At 27.0% G+C, this 17,324-nt stretch overlaps 4 protein-coding genes across 10 annotated transcripts in view; 2 read left to right on the top strand and 2 right to left on the bottom strand.

The window, feature by feature from the left end:
* Positions 1-2,396, top strand: part of LOC123271743 (glutamate receptor ionotropic, kainate 1-like) — a 188,438-nt gene extending 186,042 nt beyond the window's left edge. For all 4 annotated transcript variants that reach the window (XM_044738155.1, XM_044738143.1, XM_044738180.1 and 1 more), the window contains one exon: positions 1,982-2,396. In XM_044738155.1, the coding sequence (XP_044594090.1) occupies positions 1,982-2,044 (63 nt within the window). In that variant the 3' untranslated portion in view covers positions 2,045-2,396. The remainder of the gene's footprint in view (positions 1-1,981) is intronic.
* Positions 2,397-3,667: 1,271 nt separating this feature from the next.
* LOC123271805 (DDB1- and CUL4-associated factor 6-like) lies at positions 3,668-9,606 on the bottom strand. Of its 2 annotated transcripts, none has more exons than XM_044738228.1 (16): positions 9,423-9,606; positions 9,112-9,266; positions 8,514-8,631; positions 8,254-8,432; positions 8,031-8,166; positions 7,766-7,932; positions 7,406-7,574; positions 7,091-7,333; positions 6,591-7,008; positions 6,369-6,478; positions 6,206-6,304; positions 6,050-6,119; positions 5,810-5,959; positions 5,208-5,469; positions 4,835-4,937; positions 3,668-4,387 (listed from the first exon to the last, which is right to left on the bottom strand). In XM_044738228.1, the coding sequence occupies exons 1-16, from the start codon at positions 9,511-9,513 to the stop codon at positions 4,332-4,334; spliced, it is 2,526 nt and encodes an 841-aa protein (XP_044594163.1). In that variant the 5' UTR covers positions 9,514-9,606; the 3' UTR covers positions 3,668-4,331. The 2 variants fall into 2 exon arrangements, with proteins under 2 accessions (XP_044594163.1, XP_044594173.1); XM_044738238.1 differs by having other exon boundaries at positions 3,670-4,387; positions 5,208-5,460.
* Positions 9,607-9,995: 389 nt separating this feature from the next.
* Positions 9,996-13,322, top strand: LOC123272007 (28S ribosomal protein S31, mitochondrial). 2 transcript variants are annotated; one of them, XM_044738593.1, is made up of 8 exons: positions 9,996-10,072; positions 10,225-10,584; positions 10,743-10,977; positions 11,210-11,294; positions 11,410-11,578; positions 11,663-11,800; positions 12,656-12,876; positions 12,971-13,322. In XM_044738593.1, the coding sequence occupies exons 2-8, from the start codon at positions 10,550-10,552 to the stop codon at positions 13,240-13,242; spliced, it is 1,155 nt and encodes a 384-aa protein (XP_044594528.1). In that variant the 5' UTR covers positions 9,996-10,072; positions 10,225-10,549; the 3' UTR covers positions 13,243-13,322. The 2 variants fall into 2 exon arrangements, with proteins under 2 accessions (XP_044594528.1, XP_044594518.1); XM_044738583.1 differs by having other exon boundaries at positions 10,001-10,090.
* Positions 13,323-14,732: 1,410 nt separating this feature from the next.
* Positions 14,733-17,294, bottom strand: LOC123271831 (intraflagellar transport protein 74 homolog). Of its 2 annotated transcripts, XM_044738298.1 has the most exons (3): positions 17,165-17,294; positions 16,504-17,068; positions 14,733-16,423 (listed from the first exon to the last, which is right to left on the bottom strand). In XM_044738298.1, the coding sequence occupies exons 2-3, from the start codon at positions 16,947-16,949 to the stop codon at positions 14,908-14,910; spliced, it is 1,962 nt and encodes a 653-aa protein (XP_044594233.1). In that variant the 5' UTR covers positions 16,950-17,068; positions 17,165-17,294; the 3' UTR covers positions 14,733-14,907. The 2 variants fall into 2 exon arrangements, with proteins under 2 accessions (XP_044594233.1, XP_044594244.1); XM_044738309.1 differs by having other exon boundaries at positions 16,504-17,278.
* Between the last annotated feature and the right edge of the window lie 30 nt (positions 17,295-17,324).

Genomic DNA, 17,324 nt, shown 5'->3' with positions numbered 1-17,324 from the left:
TATTAAGAACTTATACTTGCTAATTTATAATTCAAATTATAAAAACAGTTATTGGCCATAAATTTGGTTTCTTTTGTTTTTAATGTAAAGAATCAATTTTTTAAAAAGATGTATTTAGTTTTGTAGTCTGGTAACATATATTTTTTACGTTTTTTTCGAGAAATTTTTTTGTGGAAAAATTTAATTCAATCGTTGTTTTTTTTTTTACATGTTATTATTGATATCTAAGAGTGCACAAAAAAAAATTTTTTACTTAATTTTACAATGGTTTAGAATAATAATTATCATTATTGGACAAAGTTAACGCCACAAGAAAAAAATAGGTCGTGGGCCCCGGTAATTTCGGCTTTTAAAAACCCATTTGAATGAAAAAAGTCAAATAAATATAGATGATTGATCTATATTAGATTTGTCATTGTCGTTGAAACTGGGATTACAAAATTCATCAGAAAATAACAAAATAGCGGACATTGAAAAAGAACAGTGATTTTTTCCGACAAAATGGTTAAATATGAAAGTTTTTTTCATGCGGACCAATCGAAAAAACTTTATTTTGAGAAAAACGCGTTCAAAGTTTTACGAACATTCGGCGCGTAACCACAGAGTGTTATCAAATTCTCGTTATAACTTTGTTTTAGGCGCGCAGTAGCCCTATCGGATCCGGCCCTTGCTTACCAAATCATTGGACCGGGTTCGAGTCCGGCGTACACCAATGAATATTTTCAATATTTAAGTGTATTATTCTGCTCAGCCCAAAAAATAAAACGAGTTCCAATCTCAAAAGTTTACCCCCTACCGTAGTCGCTCATGACCTTAGTAGTTTATGCGACTTTAAACAAATTAAAAAAAAAAAAAAAAAAAAAAACTTTGTTTTCTTTCGAATTCAAGTCTAAAATTTTAGCAGTGATCTTACAATGTATTTTAATTTCGAAATAAGTAAGAAAAAAGAATCGATGTTTTCCAACCCAAGTTCTCAGACTACTACCTTCATAACAAAAACCTTTTTCACAGTTTTCAAATTTATAATTATGAACAATTTAACTTAAAAGTAACCTAAATTTTTATAAACAAACTTTGAATTTTTTTTTATATTTTTATCATTTATTATTTATTTTGTGTTAAGGGGACCCGGTGGTCTAGCTGCCTAAAATTAAAGCTATTTTAAAAAATTTTATTTCTACTTGAAGGTAATGATTAATGCTTTCAAATTTTTTTTACACTTATTCTGTTACTTATCAACTACACAAAAATGAAAATCAAAACAAAAAAAAATTTTTTTTTAAATTATAAAAATGGAGTTGAAGTCCCCCTCTCAAAAAAAAATGGACCTGACTGGTGGAGGTAGATTGATCTCTCCCTCTGATCTGAAATTAAAAAGTATGACTGATTTTTAATTAGTATAAGTATAGTTATCGTCGATACTAGAATGAAAAAAAAAATATATATTTGACAAAATGGCGCATAGTAAAAAATATTATTTGAAAACGAATTTCGGATTTTTACTTTAAACTACGCGCCATTTTGTCAAATATTTTTTTTTTTATTCTAGTATCGACGATAACTATACTTATACTAATAAAAAATCAGTCAAATTTTTTAATTTCAGATCAGAAGTCGATATCAATCTATGTCCACCAGTCAGGTCCATTTTTTTTGAGAGGGGGGCTTCAGCGCCATATTTCTAATTAAAAAAAAATTTTTTTTTGTTTTGATTTTCATTTTTGTGTAGTTGATAAGTAATAGAATAAGTGTAAAAAAAATTTGAAAGCATTAGTCATTCCCTTCATATAGAAATAAAATTTTTAAAATAGCTTAAATTTTATGCCGCTAGACCACCGGGTCCCCTTAAAGAAATATATTTACTCATTTTCATAACTATACATACCTTAATGATTAGAATCATCGATGTATTTAAAGCCTTGACTTTACATCACCTAATTAATTCAAAATATATAAAATAAAAATTTTTAACTTCTTCCAGCAAAGCAACCTAGGAGTAGCAAATGAATTGCCGCCATCTCACATTCACTTGCATCATAGTTGAATCCTTGATATACCTAAGAAAGATATCAACAATAAACGATAAAATTTAAGTAAATAAATCGTAATTGGAAATGAAAGCGATGCCAAAAAATTTGATTACTAATAATTTATAATAAAATAGACCAATGAACTTTATTCGATTTGAATAATTATAACATTTCTAAAAAGTATGAAATAAGAAAATGTTATACTCAGTCGACTCGAATTGTCTAATGTATAATAATTAAAATACATATAGTTAGCTAAATATAAGGGTCGGGTATCACCGACAGTGAAAAAAAAAAACAATGATTTTATTTTTATCTGTTAGACTTAGGTCTAGATCATACTTGGTTTTACGTAATACTGTATTTATCAATGAACAATTTTTGCACAGTGTTATTTAAAGTAATCACTAGCGTTTGTCTTGATAAATATCCAGACAAATTACAAATTATGAAGCATGCCAGATTTAATTGTAAATATGAATGCGTAAAAAAATATATATATAAATATTCGTTAAATGTATCAATCAATAATAATATTAATATATATAAATATAATAATAATAATAATAATAATAATAATAATAATGATACCAACTATTGATTTAGACATAATTATTTAACGTTTTGTATTATGTTTTTGTAAATAAAAATTTGAATCCTAAATAAATTAATAAAAATATATAAAAATTAAGTGGTAAATAATTATATATAGCATAATTTTTTTCTTTCAATTGTTTACACTTACTCTTGTTTGAAAAAATTATAAAATGACATCTTTACAGAGGTTGAATTATTAAAATTTTGATAATGTCGTCAATTTATAGTCAACCGTGCTCACCAATCAGAAAAATTTTGGAATATTCAAAACCTTTTTCACTTCCTGTAAAAATTTCAACCCTCGATGCCGGACACATAAAACAAATTGACAATTTCTATCAAGTATTTACTGATCATTTAATTTCAATAAAATATAACTATCATATAATTAAAGCAGTATTTTTATAAGGGTGTGCAATTACATCGAGAGCAATACAAAGATCGCACAGGCGCATCACATCCTCTTGATTATTTCAAAAAGAATTACGATGGATTAACATGGTCGTACTTTCAAGAATATCCAGTACCGTACATTAGTTATAAAGTACCGCTTGTATTTTCTCCAACTTATGATCAACCATTTAAGCTTCCCCTTCTTCCGGATCGAAAAAATTTGACTATTCACGACCGCTCGAACTGTATAAAATATAAGCGATAAAAATATAAACTCATTAATAAAAATGTATAAAATTAGATAAATATGTTTACTATATTATTATTTTTATAATAAAGTATTACCTTTTGATTTGAAATACTTACATTAATTTAATACTGAGATTTTTTATAGTATCGCGTTTTTTAACTGGCCCACATGTTTAACCACTTTATTTTTTTTATAACTTAAAAACTTCTTGTTTCACTTGTATTGAGGTAGAAAGCAAAAGAAAATTCTACAAGATACTTTTAATGAAATAAATTTTTTTGATTTATTACTTGCATTAAATACAAAAAAAGAAAGCTACAATAACATTTCTTACATACATTTTCATAGTTTTAATAGATTAAAATTAAAAAAAAAAAATACTATAAAGATAGCTCTGCATTTAAACTTATAATTTAAAAAATATAGCTGATATTACAGTTAACTTTTAATTCATTACAACTAATTAACATCTACATACTTTGATCTAAATATTGCACGATAAATTTATTATTGCGATTTCTTAGATATTTTAAGGTAAGATTTTATATTCAATACAAAACTTTTTCACTGATTTTCTGAATATTCTGTTATTATTGTTGATTTTATTACTTTTTATTTTTATTTTGTAAAGATTAAAATGATTTTTATTGTATTGTCTATGGTATTTACGAGTTTCACAAGTTTTTTGTAAGGCACATGTTTTAGTGAATAAAAAATAATCAACAAAATAATTTGAGTGTGAATATGATTATAATTAATAAAAATATTAAATTTATATTTAACTCAAATAAGTAATGTAATGGTGTGATTAAATTTTTAACTAAACTATATAACATTCCAAATTAAAATAAATTGATAAAAATGAAATTTTTTTTGCTATTACTCCCCTGAAAATATTTTTAATTATTCTGTCAACTATAAGTAATTTAAAAAAAATGTGGTTTTAAATAAATCAGTGAATTAGGTCATCATTGAAATATCTACCTGAAAAATAGCGTTGTTGATCATTTAACATAATTCATCTAAAATTTTAAGAAAGTTATATCACAAAAAAATCTTTTTTATCCTCCTCTTAACTCCTCAGCTTCGTTACCACTCCTTCTTCTTCGACCGCGTCCTATAAACAATTCAAATATTCTATAAAAAAAAATTGATTACAATGAAATCTAACAAAAATAATAACAATGCCGTAGTTTTACGAAAACCATAATAAAATAATAAATAAAATAAAGTATTTGACCGCATTATTAAATGAAATGCAGTTAAATAATGTTTCGTATTAGTGATTACTAAAATTTATAAATTTAATCAATTTTATGTATTTCGAGATTATTAAATTATATACACTGAATTATTTGAACACAAAAATAAATAATTGTCATGACTAATTAGTCGGGTTAATTTCTCACTATCGTTCTACAAATGCATTCAGCAGTAAAAAATATTTATTCAACAAAGCCATAGACATGTTAATAAATACAGAAAGCACTTTGTAGAATAAATTGTATTAGTATTATTTTTTTTTTTTTTTAATGTATTATTGACAATCATCAACTGTCGCTACCTCGAATTTGGTTCAGGCAGGCCAACATCCTTATCATAAATACAGCTGGTACTGTGATTGTATCTTTGGTCTCTTCAAGCATTACAGCATTACGTTTCTGGAGCTATAAATAAAAAAATGGCCAAATTAAATCAAAATTAATATTCTAAGGTATCATAATTATTTTCATTCTTGTTACTTAGTTTTTTTCTATTGTAAAATCTTGTTATAAAATTATGACATTTAATTTTATACTTTCGTATAAAAATGTAAAAAAATAGATCGACTTTAATGTCTAAAAATCCAGAGGAATATAAAATTAAAAATTGTTCTTTTTATCTATCAATTAAGATGAAATTATTTATTTAAATAAATTTTAATATCATTAACTTACATCTTCAGCAAAACTAGTGTTGAAATGAGCTTCTTCACCAACCGGCGTCCAAAGTTTAACATCGTAATCGATTCCCGAAGTTGCAAGCATTGGTAGGTATGGATGTGGTTGCAGACAATTGACAACGTGTTGATCAGCTTCCAGCAACATGCAAAGTTTAGCTGTTTCTCGATCCCAAATGAAGACATGACCACAGTCACTGCCAGACATGACAAAATCGTTGCCCCAAAAATTCGCTTCTTTGATCATAGTCCTAAAGAAACTAGAGTCAAACGAGGGAAGGACAAGCGATCAGATTCATTGGATGGGCTGATTCTAATTGGCCCAGTCCACTCGGGAGGTTTTTTACCAATGTTATCAATATTTTAAGTGTATTTGTCCAGATGTTGATATTATAGTATGTTTCTTACTAAGGGTTACCATTAAGCACTGATGAGTTTATCGTAATTAAGTTTTTTTAATCGCTCAACATACTGGGTATTGTTGTATCAAACATTGACTTGTTATCTATGCTAGTTTTCTTGTATTATTAATTAAGTAATAAATATTTACACATAAAAAAAAGAAGTGTTCTACGTTTGAATTGAAATAAACAGCCATACCTAGCATTACGGTGACCCATGTATTTTTGTCTTACATGAAATTCTTTTGATCCGTCAACATTAAATGATTGTTCACAGCCTAACGAAGATCGAGCGTTTGCCACAGCTTCATCCATTTCTGCTTCGATTGGATTTCTTTCCCTCCTATGACTAAAAAATTTTAAAAAATTTTTATTAAAATGGTTTCTATATTAATAGAAAGAAAATAAATTATAAAAAAATATATATATATTTTATTACCTTTTCTTCGACATTTCTGTTTCTTCATCATCACTATCAGTGTAAACATCTTCTTTCTCTATTTGTTCATCTTAAAAAATTAAATATATTTAACTATTAATTTAATAATTTTTTTGTTTTTTACAAGAAACTAAGGCGAATGCGTAAACTACTTACGATCACATTTATGATTGAATGCTGACTTATTATCATAACTACTTGATGGTATCGTTGATGTAACCAATTTAGAACTCAAATTTTGACTTCCAGATGGTCCTAAAAATATTACAATATATACAATGTTTGTATAAATATTTAATCTCAAAATATGTAACATTACCTGGATGATAGCTATCTCGTATGACTTCATTAGCTACTCCCAAAGATATAGTTGCACCGGTAGAACTTTTATCAGAGTAAGTTAAGCTTACTGCAGGTTCACTGCCATGTCTACAAAAATATCGATATAATCATAAAATAATTAAAAATTTTTCTCAGTAAAAACAAAAATTATAAATTAGTCAATGAGCAAACCAATAATCAATAAAAAGTTAATAAATACTTTTCTAAGAAGCCATCTCTCATTGATGTTAATCGATCTTGCAAATTTTCCATCATTGTTTCATCTCTAGTACTATCTACATTCATCGAAGTGTCATCGGCATCATCATCATCATTATCGGGATTAATTTCATCACTGCGATTATTATCACCATCTGTTATTTGATTCCTCGTAATTTTATCACGTGGCAAGCAAGGAGACACGTGTGACTGAATTAGATTTTCGGTTTGATTCGTTTCATTATTTATAGAATTATGTTCAGACTGTTCATTTATTATATTTATTTCGTCTGCGGATTCAGACGATGAGTTATTTATAACTGAACTTTGTTCAAGTTCATTAGCACTTACAACCTCAGAATTAATTGAATTTAAATTATTTTCTTCGCCAATTTCCATATTATTATCTTGACTATCTTCTAATAATTAAAATAATTTTAATTATTAATACATTAGTTTATTTAAAAATATTTACTAAATTAATTTATCAAAAAGTAGTACCTAATGCTGGATAATTTGATTCAGTTTCCATAACTTGCACTTCATTACTTCTTTCTTCATTAATTTCGATAGATTCTTCTGTTTGTTGGTTTTCGGTATGTTGATCAATAACTCCTTGAATATTATCACCGCCATCGCCGCTCAAAGCAGCTCTTGTAGCTGGATCATTCAACATTCTACTGAGGACATCAGTCATCCGTTGCATTAATGATGTATGTAGCATAGGCCGAGCTTGTGCTATTTCTGCAAATGATAATATTTACAGTTTATATTAAATTTTAACATCATTAATTAGATTTAAAACTCATAATTTACCTCCACTTCGACGTCCACCTTCACGTTCAGGACGAGCGTCTGGGCCAGTATCAGACCAATCTCCACGTAATCTTAATCTTCGAACTGGCTGAGGAGATCTTACTGGTGGTCGCTTATTTTTACTCTTTTCAGATAGACAATCTTTTTTCAAACAGACACTCCCTTGATGCTAAAAATGAATAATTTTTAATTAACAACAAAAAAAAAAAACGCTCCTAGTCTATCATCATTATAACTGTATCGACAAAGTTTTTATCAATAAAGTAATTATCTTGTGATACTTTGAGTGTATTTTTTAATTAACAATATTTAATTTAATTAATTATAATCATAAAAGCTATTTTCAATTAAAATTAATACCTTTGCGCTAAATAAATAAATATGGTCACTACTGTAACTGACGAGCACATCATTGCCATCAGGACTATAACACAAAGACGTTATCCGATATGCATGTCCTTCGAATTCTGGTACTGTGAACACTGATACTGGAGACGTCCAATTTACACTTTTCTCATCAGTCCAATCTTCAATTAAAAAAATTTTTTATTACTTAATAAATTAAAAAAAAAAAAATAACCGGTTAACGTAGTAAAAAAGCTTTATTTTTATAAATAAAACATACTTCTTTCGCCGATGCTCAACATTCGACGATCATAAATCCCAACAGAGCTATCGGAACAACCAATCGCTAAATAATGTGGCATTGCAGGATTTATTGACATTGCTGTTACTGGCCGTTGTCTTAATATTAGTATATCCTAAACGAAATTAAAATTAATATGGGAATTAAAAAATAAATTTAACAAATTAAATTTAAAAAAAAAAAAAAAAAAAAAAAAACAAACCTCTTTACATCTAGGCGTATTACATGCAGACTTAACACGAAGATCAAAATATCGAACACTACAGTCTTCTCCACAACTTAGAAAACTGTGTGGTTCACCAGGAACTGTTGCTATTTCATAAGTAGTACCATTGTGACACGTAAATTGATTGTGAAAAGTCTCAGATGTTCTCATTAAATCTAAAAATAAATTTATTAAAATTTAATTAAGTTATTAAATAGAAATTTAATCTTAATCAAATGAAATTGAATAATTTTTACCTGTATAAAGAATCATTCCATCCCCGCTACACGATACAATGCGATGATCACCATTATTTGGCAAAAATTTGGCACTAAATATGTTAGCTCTATGGCTAGTTTTATAGTCTTTCAAAACCTGTTTTAATAAAATGACAATACTTTTTATTTATTACACATAATGCATTTCTAGAGCGATAGGTATAATTAGTAACACAAGGAACATTCGTTAAATTTCATTATCCCATTTGGCAAAGTCCCCAATTTTTTATGCAGGTCAATGTTAAACCTTGACTACATTTGCCATGCATAACTTCCTTTATAATTTTATTTATTTCACACATATTATTTATCTATTTCTCTAGCTCATTAGAAAATTTGCACCCATCACTCATCAAGTAAATAAATAAAAATCATAAGATTAATTAAAAATATTATTTATATATCATTCTCTTGTGTTCTAAATCAAGTGACAAAATTTTTTTAAGACAAAAAAAATTTTGACATAAAATATGAATACTTTTTTTACCAAATAAATTGTGCCTTGCATTTTTTTTTTTTTTCAATTAAAATAATTGGCTAAGTAATGAATAAATTAATAAAAATATTTTTTTTTTACCTTATAATTATAAACATTAGTGAGGACTAGATGCTGATCATCACTGCCTGAGAGTATGTATTCACCATTATGATTCCAACATATTGAATTAACACATCCATTATGTACCTTTAGACGTTTCAAAAGTGACATCCTCTGCACCAACTCTAAACTTGCTGCAATGATTAAATTTAAAAAATTTGATGACTAATGATATAAAAATAACTTTCTAGAATATTCAAAATTTATAAATATTCAACAAAAGAAACATGACAAAAAATGTTATTAATTATAATCTTACAATTGAAAAAAAAAAAAACAATTGTTCTTACCTTTACAACTGTTATAAAGTTTAACTTTAGAATTGTGATCATACGGCTGATTATAAAGATCATTAAAAAAATTAGATTTTGTTCTTTTCATTTTATTATTCAACAAGTAAACCGATTAAATGTAATAAATAAATAAAATATAACAAAACAAAACAACTTAAGCAAAATAAACTCAACAAAATAATGAAAATAAAATATTTTTTAGTGTTAATTCAATTTTATAAATTATGTAGTATAGAATTAAGGTGGTCCACGACAAAAGTATTTGCTTGATGTCTCAAGTCAGGTCGTTACACTAAATGAATGAATAAAAACAGTCAGCCAAATTTTCGTGCTTGATGATGACGTTTGTCGTTGAAAGCACTCGCGCCATCGCGATGTAATATTTACACTATTATTGATATCGTTATCTTTATCTTGATAATCCGTATCAACAAAACCAGCAATTAAGTATTGAATATCATTTATTATTCACAGGAAATCCAACAAAATCAATATTTCTAGTAACCAACCGAATTCCTTTTCGACATTGATAACAATGATAATAATTAACAAATAATGTATAATGTGTGCCGAGCGAGCACAATAGTCTAATAATATATATTTATGTTCACATCCCCGAATTTTGTCGATGCCCACCGATTACTTAAGTGACGTCTGAATAAGTTGTATATAATTTAATTAGTTTAATTTAATAGTCTTGTAAATTATTCATTAAATTTATAAATAGAATAATTATTTAAAATTTAAATTATAATTTTAAGTCAAGAATTTTTTTTTTAAATAAAAATCTGTTTTTCAGATACCCACATGGAGGATACGATCCTGAACGGAACTTATAAAATCAAGTGTTGGAATTTTTTTTAAATTAAAACATTACCAAATAATTTAGTCACGTGTTAATAAAGACTAATTTTAAAGTACATAAACCATAACAATAACTATATTACTTAAGATAACATTTCTTAAATAAAGTTTAGATAAATTTATAAATAAATAAATACGATAAACATGATTGTCATTTAAATGCGTACCGGTTTCACAATTTAAATTATCATTAAATTTTATTATTGTTTATTTTTCGTATTTTAAAACTAAAAAGTTTTTTGTTTTTTATAATTGACATCATGAACAATTTTCTGGTGATACAATTTATTTATAGGTATGTATAGTAAAATTATATTTAAAAAACATAAACATAACCTAACTTTTATGTTTTATTTTTATACTTGTTTTTATTAAAATAATTTTTGTTTTTATTAAATGCTTTTTAAATAGTGTGTAATTTTATTAAATTTGTCGCTTGATCATTTTTTTCAGACATGCTATTTGTCGCGGTAAAATAAATCATCAACAACTATGCATGGCTCAGAGGTTGATGAGTTCTAAGGATTCCTCATTATCATCATCATCGTCGTCAGATTCTTCAGATTCTGATTCAGATCAAAGTAAAATTAAAAAAATTAAAAAAGTGAAGAAATTAGAAATTGTGGAAAGAAGTGAAACGGAAAAGAAGGAAACTGTTGATTTACTGAATAGTTTATTAACTAATATGGTAAATACTAGCAGACAATAATATAAGTTTAATAATATAAAATTTTATGAATTATGTAGACTAGTAAGTGATTTTACTCCATGAAAAAAAATAAATAAATAAATAAAAAAATTGACAACTATTTGTCGAAAAGTAAATAGTTCAGAGATATTTTGCCAGTGAGAGAAAGTACCATCACTGCCTAGTTGACATATTTTTTGCGTAGAAAATAATAAAGTTAATTTTGTTTTAGACTTCTGTTAAAATTGAAGACAAAACCATTCGTGCTGTTCCAAAAAAGCAACCTAAACCGAAACCACCAAAAGAGCCTGAATTAGGTTTGTATCGCAGAAAATAATCTCACCGAAATAATAATTTACTGTTATATTTTTTAAAAAACTATAAGATATTTTTTGTAAGCTTTTTTTATTCTATGTGGATATTGATTTGCAGAGGAGAAGATTATTAATGCAGCTAAGGATGTCGCAGCTGTTTTAGGAGGTGATCCAGAGAAAACAGAAGCTGAATTACTTAATAAAGTATTTTCAGCCGGTAAACCAACAGTAGCATTGGAAAACAAAGAAGATTCAAAACCAGTTCAACCATCAAAGCTTACTCTTGAGTAATTTTATTGACAAAGATTTTATTTTTTAATTTTTTTTTTTTAATTGTTATAAAAGAATAATTATTTAATTATTTTTTGCAGGGAATTGTTTTCTAAAATGCAAGTAGAACGCAAGCCGAATATCTTAAGAGAAATGATGCCTTTATCGAGATCAGAAAAGATTCAGGAATTGATTAAAAAGTCAAGATCTCCGAACAGTTTTATAAATCAACCACTCAGGTCATTTTTCACAGTATTTTTTAGTAAATTTCATAGAAATCTAATTATTGCATTGGTCCTCATAACCGAACATCTGAAAAATTTTGTAGAATATATATATGGTTCAAAAGTTTATATATATTACATGATATCACGCGATTTGTCACGACGATACCGTTTTCAGTCGATTACCGATCCTTTCCAAACTCAACATGCTTTATCTATTGATAAAAAGCAAGATCAAGTTCGAAGATGAGCTTAATCGGTCTAAAAGTTTAGAAATGACGGGATGTTAAAATTTTCAAAATCCTTAAAATTCATATTTTTTCACTTTCTTTCTTGAATAACTTTTGAATGCGATATCTTATCGGATTTTTGATAATTTAATCTCTTTAAATAAGCTTCAATTCCCATGTCTGAATATATATTTAAACTTAAAATTACCTCATCAGTTCATCATCATTTTATGAAATTTGCTATTGCATTACGCTATGCAAATATTGCATTCGTTTCCGAAAATATTTTCATTTTTTTAATAATTTTTTACGTTCTATAGGTCGACAATTGAATGTCGAATTCAAGTAAATTTCAAAAAATGAAACCGATCTAACAAATATTATCATAAATTCATGATTTTTTAAGTGTTTTCCTGAATAACTGCGGAACCAGTCATGATAAAAAAAAATTTTTTATTCTGAAATAAGTATGAACAGAAATTTTGAAAATTCAACTGATAAATCTACTTCCATTTCGACTGCTGAATAGTCTTTTTTAATTATTTCCTAATTAAACAATCATTAATTCATACTGATAAATAATATTTACTTGTGTATTTCATCATTTTTTAATAATTAATTATGTTATTATTCTAAACAGCTCAGAAAAGACGCAGGTTAACTTGTTTAGTGGAAAACGATTAAATATTTTTGATCCTGTAAAAGCACCAGAGGATTCTCAAAAGCTGAGCACATGGAGTTTATTAGAGAAGAAAGAAATAAAGACGATGATGATTAATCCACCTGAAAATATATTTGAAGAAATGATTCAGTGGACAGATAAAGGATTGCTCTGGCAATTTCCTATCAACAATGAATTCGGTAAATTTTATTGATAAAAAAGTGTATTTTCTATTTTTTTTTCTAATAGAATATTTAAAAAAAAATATTTATTGATACTTCAAATATTCCTTAGGCCTAGAAGAAGAGGAAAAGGTTCATTTTTCGGAACACATATTTCTTGAACGCTATTTACAAGGATGGTGTCCAAAAACAGGACCTGTCCGTCATTTCATGGATCTGGTCTGCATTGGTCTCTCTAAAAATCCGTACATGACTGTCAACGAAAAGGAAGAGCATATCATGTGGCTCAAAGAGTGGTTTGCTGATAAACAAGATTTATTGAAAGAAACTGGAGCTATTGATAAAGATATTGTACCAAATACATCTAAACAAGTTCCAGCATAAGACATTTATTAAGTATAATGTAATTAATAATTAAATAATTTTTAATAAATGTAAAAATAAAAAATTATAAATGTATCAAATTATAAGTTTTACTTTAATTTTAAAAGTATTTTTTTTGGGATACTATAAATTATATGTCATTGAAATTAAAAGACATCTGTCAATTTTTTGGATTTTTATGAGTAAATCATTATGAAAAAATTTTAATTAAAAAATTCCACATCTAGAAATTAAAAAAAATAACGTCTTAATTTTTTGAGAATATTTTTTTTTTTTTCGTAATTAATTTTCAATAAAAATCAACACAATTATCAGATTTCTGCTGAATTCAGTATAATTTATTTATTTATATCATTAGAATAATGAAAGTTTTTCAATATCTTTTTTTTTAGTTCTACTACACAGTAAAGTATAACTATTTTTAAAATTACTAAGCTATTATTTTATTCTAATAATTTTTTTATTTCAATTTAAATAAATAATTAAATTGGCATTAAGGAGATAGTTCCATTTTTAATAATAATTCAAATCGATTTGCGGTCTTAAAAACAGCGAATACGCTTGCGCTGGAACTGTTGAATGGTTTTTTGAACTTTAGGTTGAATTTTCATCCGTGACGAAAAATTTTACAAAGACCGGGATTGGTTGAAATTTGAATAAAACATATAAAACATCAGCTATGTTATCGACCGACAATTCTATGAATATTAGATTAGAACAATAAAAATACAAGCTGTGTGTAAACAATAGAGTTTTATAAACACATTAAACAATAAGTAGAATATTTTAAAGTTTTATTTATAAAATTTAAAATTTACTTCAAGATATTTAACATCATGATGTTATCAAGAGTGAGATTCGTACAAACTAAAATTTTCGTAACCTGTCAAAGAAAATTTATTATGTAAATAAGTTGTGTTATGATTAGGTACACATGTCTTGACATATTTAACAACTAAGTAAATAATATATAAACTCAAATACATAAATTATAATAAATCAGTACTTAGTCATGCATAAGTATAATTGCAAACAATAAAATAAAACTAGTTACAAGAATCATTATTTGTTGAGTTGAATTAAAATAATTTTTATTTTTATAGTGATTATTTATTTATAATACTGAAAATCACTGAAGCCCAACTATGCTTATTGTATTTTTAAATAAATGTATAGATTAAAAATATTAAAGAAACAATAATTTCTTAGTAAAAATATCTACAATTATCGGATGTTTATAATTCTTAATCGAATATTAACAATTATTTTAAAATTTTTAATTAACTACAGTAGTTAGAACTTAATTAAAAAGTAATCAGAAAATTTCATTATTTTTTTACTTGTAAAGTTAAGTTTGATTAAAAAAAAAAAAAATAAAAAGTAAGGAAATTATGTATTCTATAATAACGCAGAGTAATTAAAAAAGTTTGATAATTGAAATATTCTCAGTCAAATTAATTAAAATGAAGTGATTTAATTCCTTAAATTTAAATGTTACCGGAGCAATTATTAGAATAATTATATTGACACTTAAAATTAACTTAAGTGAAAAACTTTTGACAAAAAACAGTGAGATCTTTGGATGAAATACGAAATACTGTATTTTTATAAAGTAAAACTTAGATTTTTCAAGAAGATAAACAATAAACACGAGTAAATAAATAATTAAATTGATTTAACATTGTCTTTGAGTATTGAATTGTATCTTTCTAATAAAACAAAAGCTTCTTCTTTCAAGGATTGATAATTCATTTGACTTTCACTTTCATTGATAGAACAAATAGTTTGTTCATTATCTTGGATCAATTTTTCCAATTTATCGTCCAAAGCACTTATTTGCAAATACAAATCATTTTTTTCGAGTTTACTTTTCAACTCTTCGTATTCTCTTCTTACAGCAGATAATTCTTTTTCACGTTCCGGCTGTTGAATCTTTAACTGCTGTCTTTGTGCTATCAGCTCCTCGTGTTCTGCTTCCGAACGTGCTTTTAATCCTTCCAAATCCTCTAGAACAATTAATTCGCTTTCTTTTTGTTTTATTTTTTCCGTCAATTCAATTTGTTCGGTATTTAATTTTTTTTCAAAACTCTCCATTTTAATAAACGACTGCTTTAATTTAATGTGCTCTTTACTAAGTTCCTCAAAACTTTTATTCTGCTTGTTGGCATTTTCAGACGATGGAATATTAAAAATTGCCATTTCATCATTAAGCGAAAGTTGATTAATATCATGATCTGTAGCGTAAGCTAATTTTCTCAAAGATTCAACAATTTTATCTTCTAAGCCAGATAATTTTTTCAATTCTTCTTCTTTACTTTGTTCAAAATTCGGCATAAATTGTTCTATAGCTTCTTCTCGTTTTCTCAATTCATTATATTTTATCTGTTTTTCCGACTGATTGTCTTCTAAATCTGTTTCTAACTGCTCTAACTCCTGTTCAACCTGACGAATTTTACTTTCTGTTTCAGCTATTTTCCTTTCAGCCGCCACAATATCCATATTATCCTGCTTAACGCGATTCAAAAGATGCTCGCGTTCTTCATCAGGCGACATTTTATTTTTCTGTTCATCCAACAATTTAGCCCTCTTTTCTTCAGCCTCAGCTATGTTGATCCCAAGCTTGACAGCCTCTTGTTTAATCGACGACAAAGCTATTTGTTCTTCTAAATTATACTTTTCTGACATCAATAAATCCATTTCCTTTTGCAAGTTTCCTATATCACTCTGCAATTTATTTCTTTCTTCAACCAAATTATCATATGCTTCCCGTGAATTTGAATCCATAGCTTCTATCATTCTGTCAGCTTTTTTTTCTTCAATCTCTATTCTTTCTTCCATGTCACGGAGTTTTTGCTCCTTAAATCTTCGCTGTTCAAACAAGCTTTCTATTTCCAAGGCTAGTCGTTCATTTGAAGCTTTTATTTCTCTAACATCTTCCTCCATATCTTCTTTATTGACATTCGACGCAACTTTGTCCATAACAATATTGTAATCCGCTAATTGTCCCTGTAATTCAGTTAATTCAGCCGCAAGTTCTTTAGCTCGATTATCATAATGCCCAAAAGTAACACGTTCTTTCTTCTGAGCTTCTATTTCACTATAAATAACTCCTATTTCTTGATTAAGCTCTCGAAGTTTCAATTGTATCAGTCCTTCAAAGTATCTTTTATCTTGAATTTGCCTAAAAATTCAAAAATTTAATTAATAAATTAATAAAAGTTAAGTTTAAACTAAATAAATAATAATTTATTTGCCTATTACCTTGTCATAGGCAGCCCTCTAGTAGTAGCCGGACGCATTCCAGCAATTCCATGCTGAGTTATCGGCCTGTCAAAGACTCCAGAACTCATTTGAGATGTCGGTGGAAGTCCAGTGTTCAGTCTACTCATTCCCATAGCAGAAGTTAAATTATTAACCCGAGAATTGGCCGTTGAACCACGATTTGAATAAGCCGATGCTGAAGGAGGTCTCGCAGAAGTTCCACTTCTTGCTGGAGTTACCGCTCTGAATGCGCTTCCATTACGTGTAGACTGATTTTGTGTACCTCTGCGAGATATCGGTCTCTCATGTCTAGTCTGAGGACGACTTACGCTTGTTTTAGGTCTGTCTAAATTATTATCGTTTTTTACGTCTACGTCTCTTTGCCACTGGGTTGCGGATTTCTCTGCTACCATTTGCCCACCTGTCACCGGGCGAATACTTTCCATTTCTTATTTTTATTTTTTCTTACACTCAAGTTTACTTAATTACGCGCTGGTAAAATTTCACTGTTGTGCTTGTAAATTGTCATGGAAACATTGGAAATAAAAATATATTGACAATAAAGGTGAGGTGGAAAAATTTAGCCTTTTATATTTATACAGAAATTATTGACATTCAACTAATTATTGTATTGTGACTATGACTGTTACATATATTTTATAGGTGCGCATGAAGAGGGCTGAAGCAAACAATCCTGTTACTAGGTTACCAAACATACAACAAAGACATGATAAAAAAACAAACATTGGATAAATTTACGATCAATTATATAAAGTTATTAATTTTTATAAATTAATAAATTTATTTTTTATCAATTATTT

Source organism: Cotesia glomerata, linkage group LG1 (genome assembly GCF_020080835.1).
Source record: "Cotesia glomerata isolate CgM1 linkage group LG1, MPM_Cglom_v2.3, whole genome shotgun sequence".
NCBI lineage: Eukaryota > Metazoa > Arthropoda > Insecta > Hymenoptera > Braconidae > Cotesia > Cotesia glomerata.
This window is presented reverse-complemented; position numbering and strand designations above follow the sequence as displayed.

Bases quoted from the DNA above. Each gene is read 5' to 3' on its own strand.
- LOC123271805 (XM_044738228.1), bottom strand. From the start codon at position 9,513: ATGAAAAGAACAAAATCTAATTTTTTTAATGATCTTTATAATCAGCCG. The intron at 7,933-8,030 runs GTATGTTTTATT...TTTTAATTGAAG, and splicing joins GTTGAGCATCGGCGAAAGAA to ATTGGACTGATGAGAAAAGT. The intron at 7,334-7,405 runs GTAAATTATGAG...TATCATTTGCAG, and splicing joins AGGTGGACGTCGAAGTGGAG to AAATAGCACAAGCTCGGCCT.
- LOC123272007 (XM_044738593.1), top strand. From the start codon at position 10,550: ATGAACAATTTTCTGGTGATACAATTTATTTATAG. The intron at 10,978-11,209 runs GTAAATACTAGC...ATTTTGTTTTAG, and splicing joins ATAGTTTATTAACTAATATG to ACTTCTGTTAAAATTGAAGA. The intron at 11,579-11,662 runs GTAATTTTATTG...TATTTTTTGCAG, and splicing joins CCATCAAAGCTTACTCTTGA to GGAATTGTTTTCTAAAATGC.
- LOC123271831 (XM_044738298.1), bottom strand. From the start codon at position 16,949: ATGGAAAGTATTCGCCCGGTGACAGGTGGGCAAATGGTAGCAGAGAAA. The intron at 16,424-16,503 runs GTAATAGGCAAA...TTGAATTTTTAG, and splicing joins AGAGGGCTGCCTATGACAAG to GCAAATTCAAGATAAAAGAT.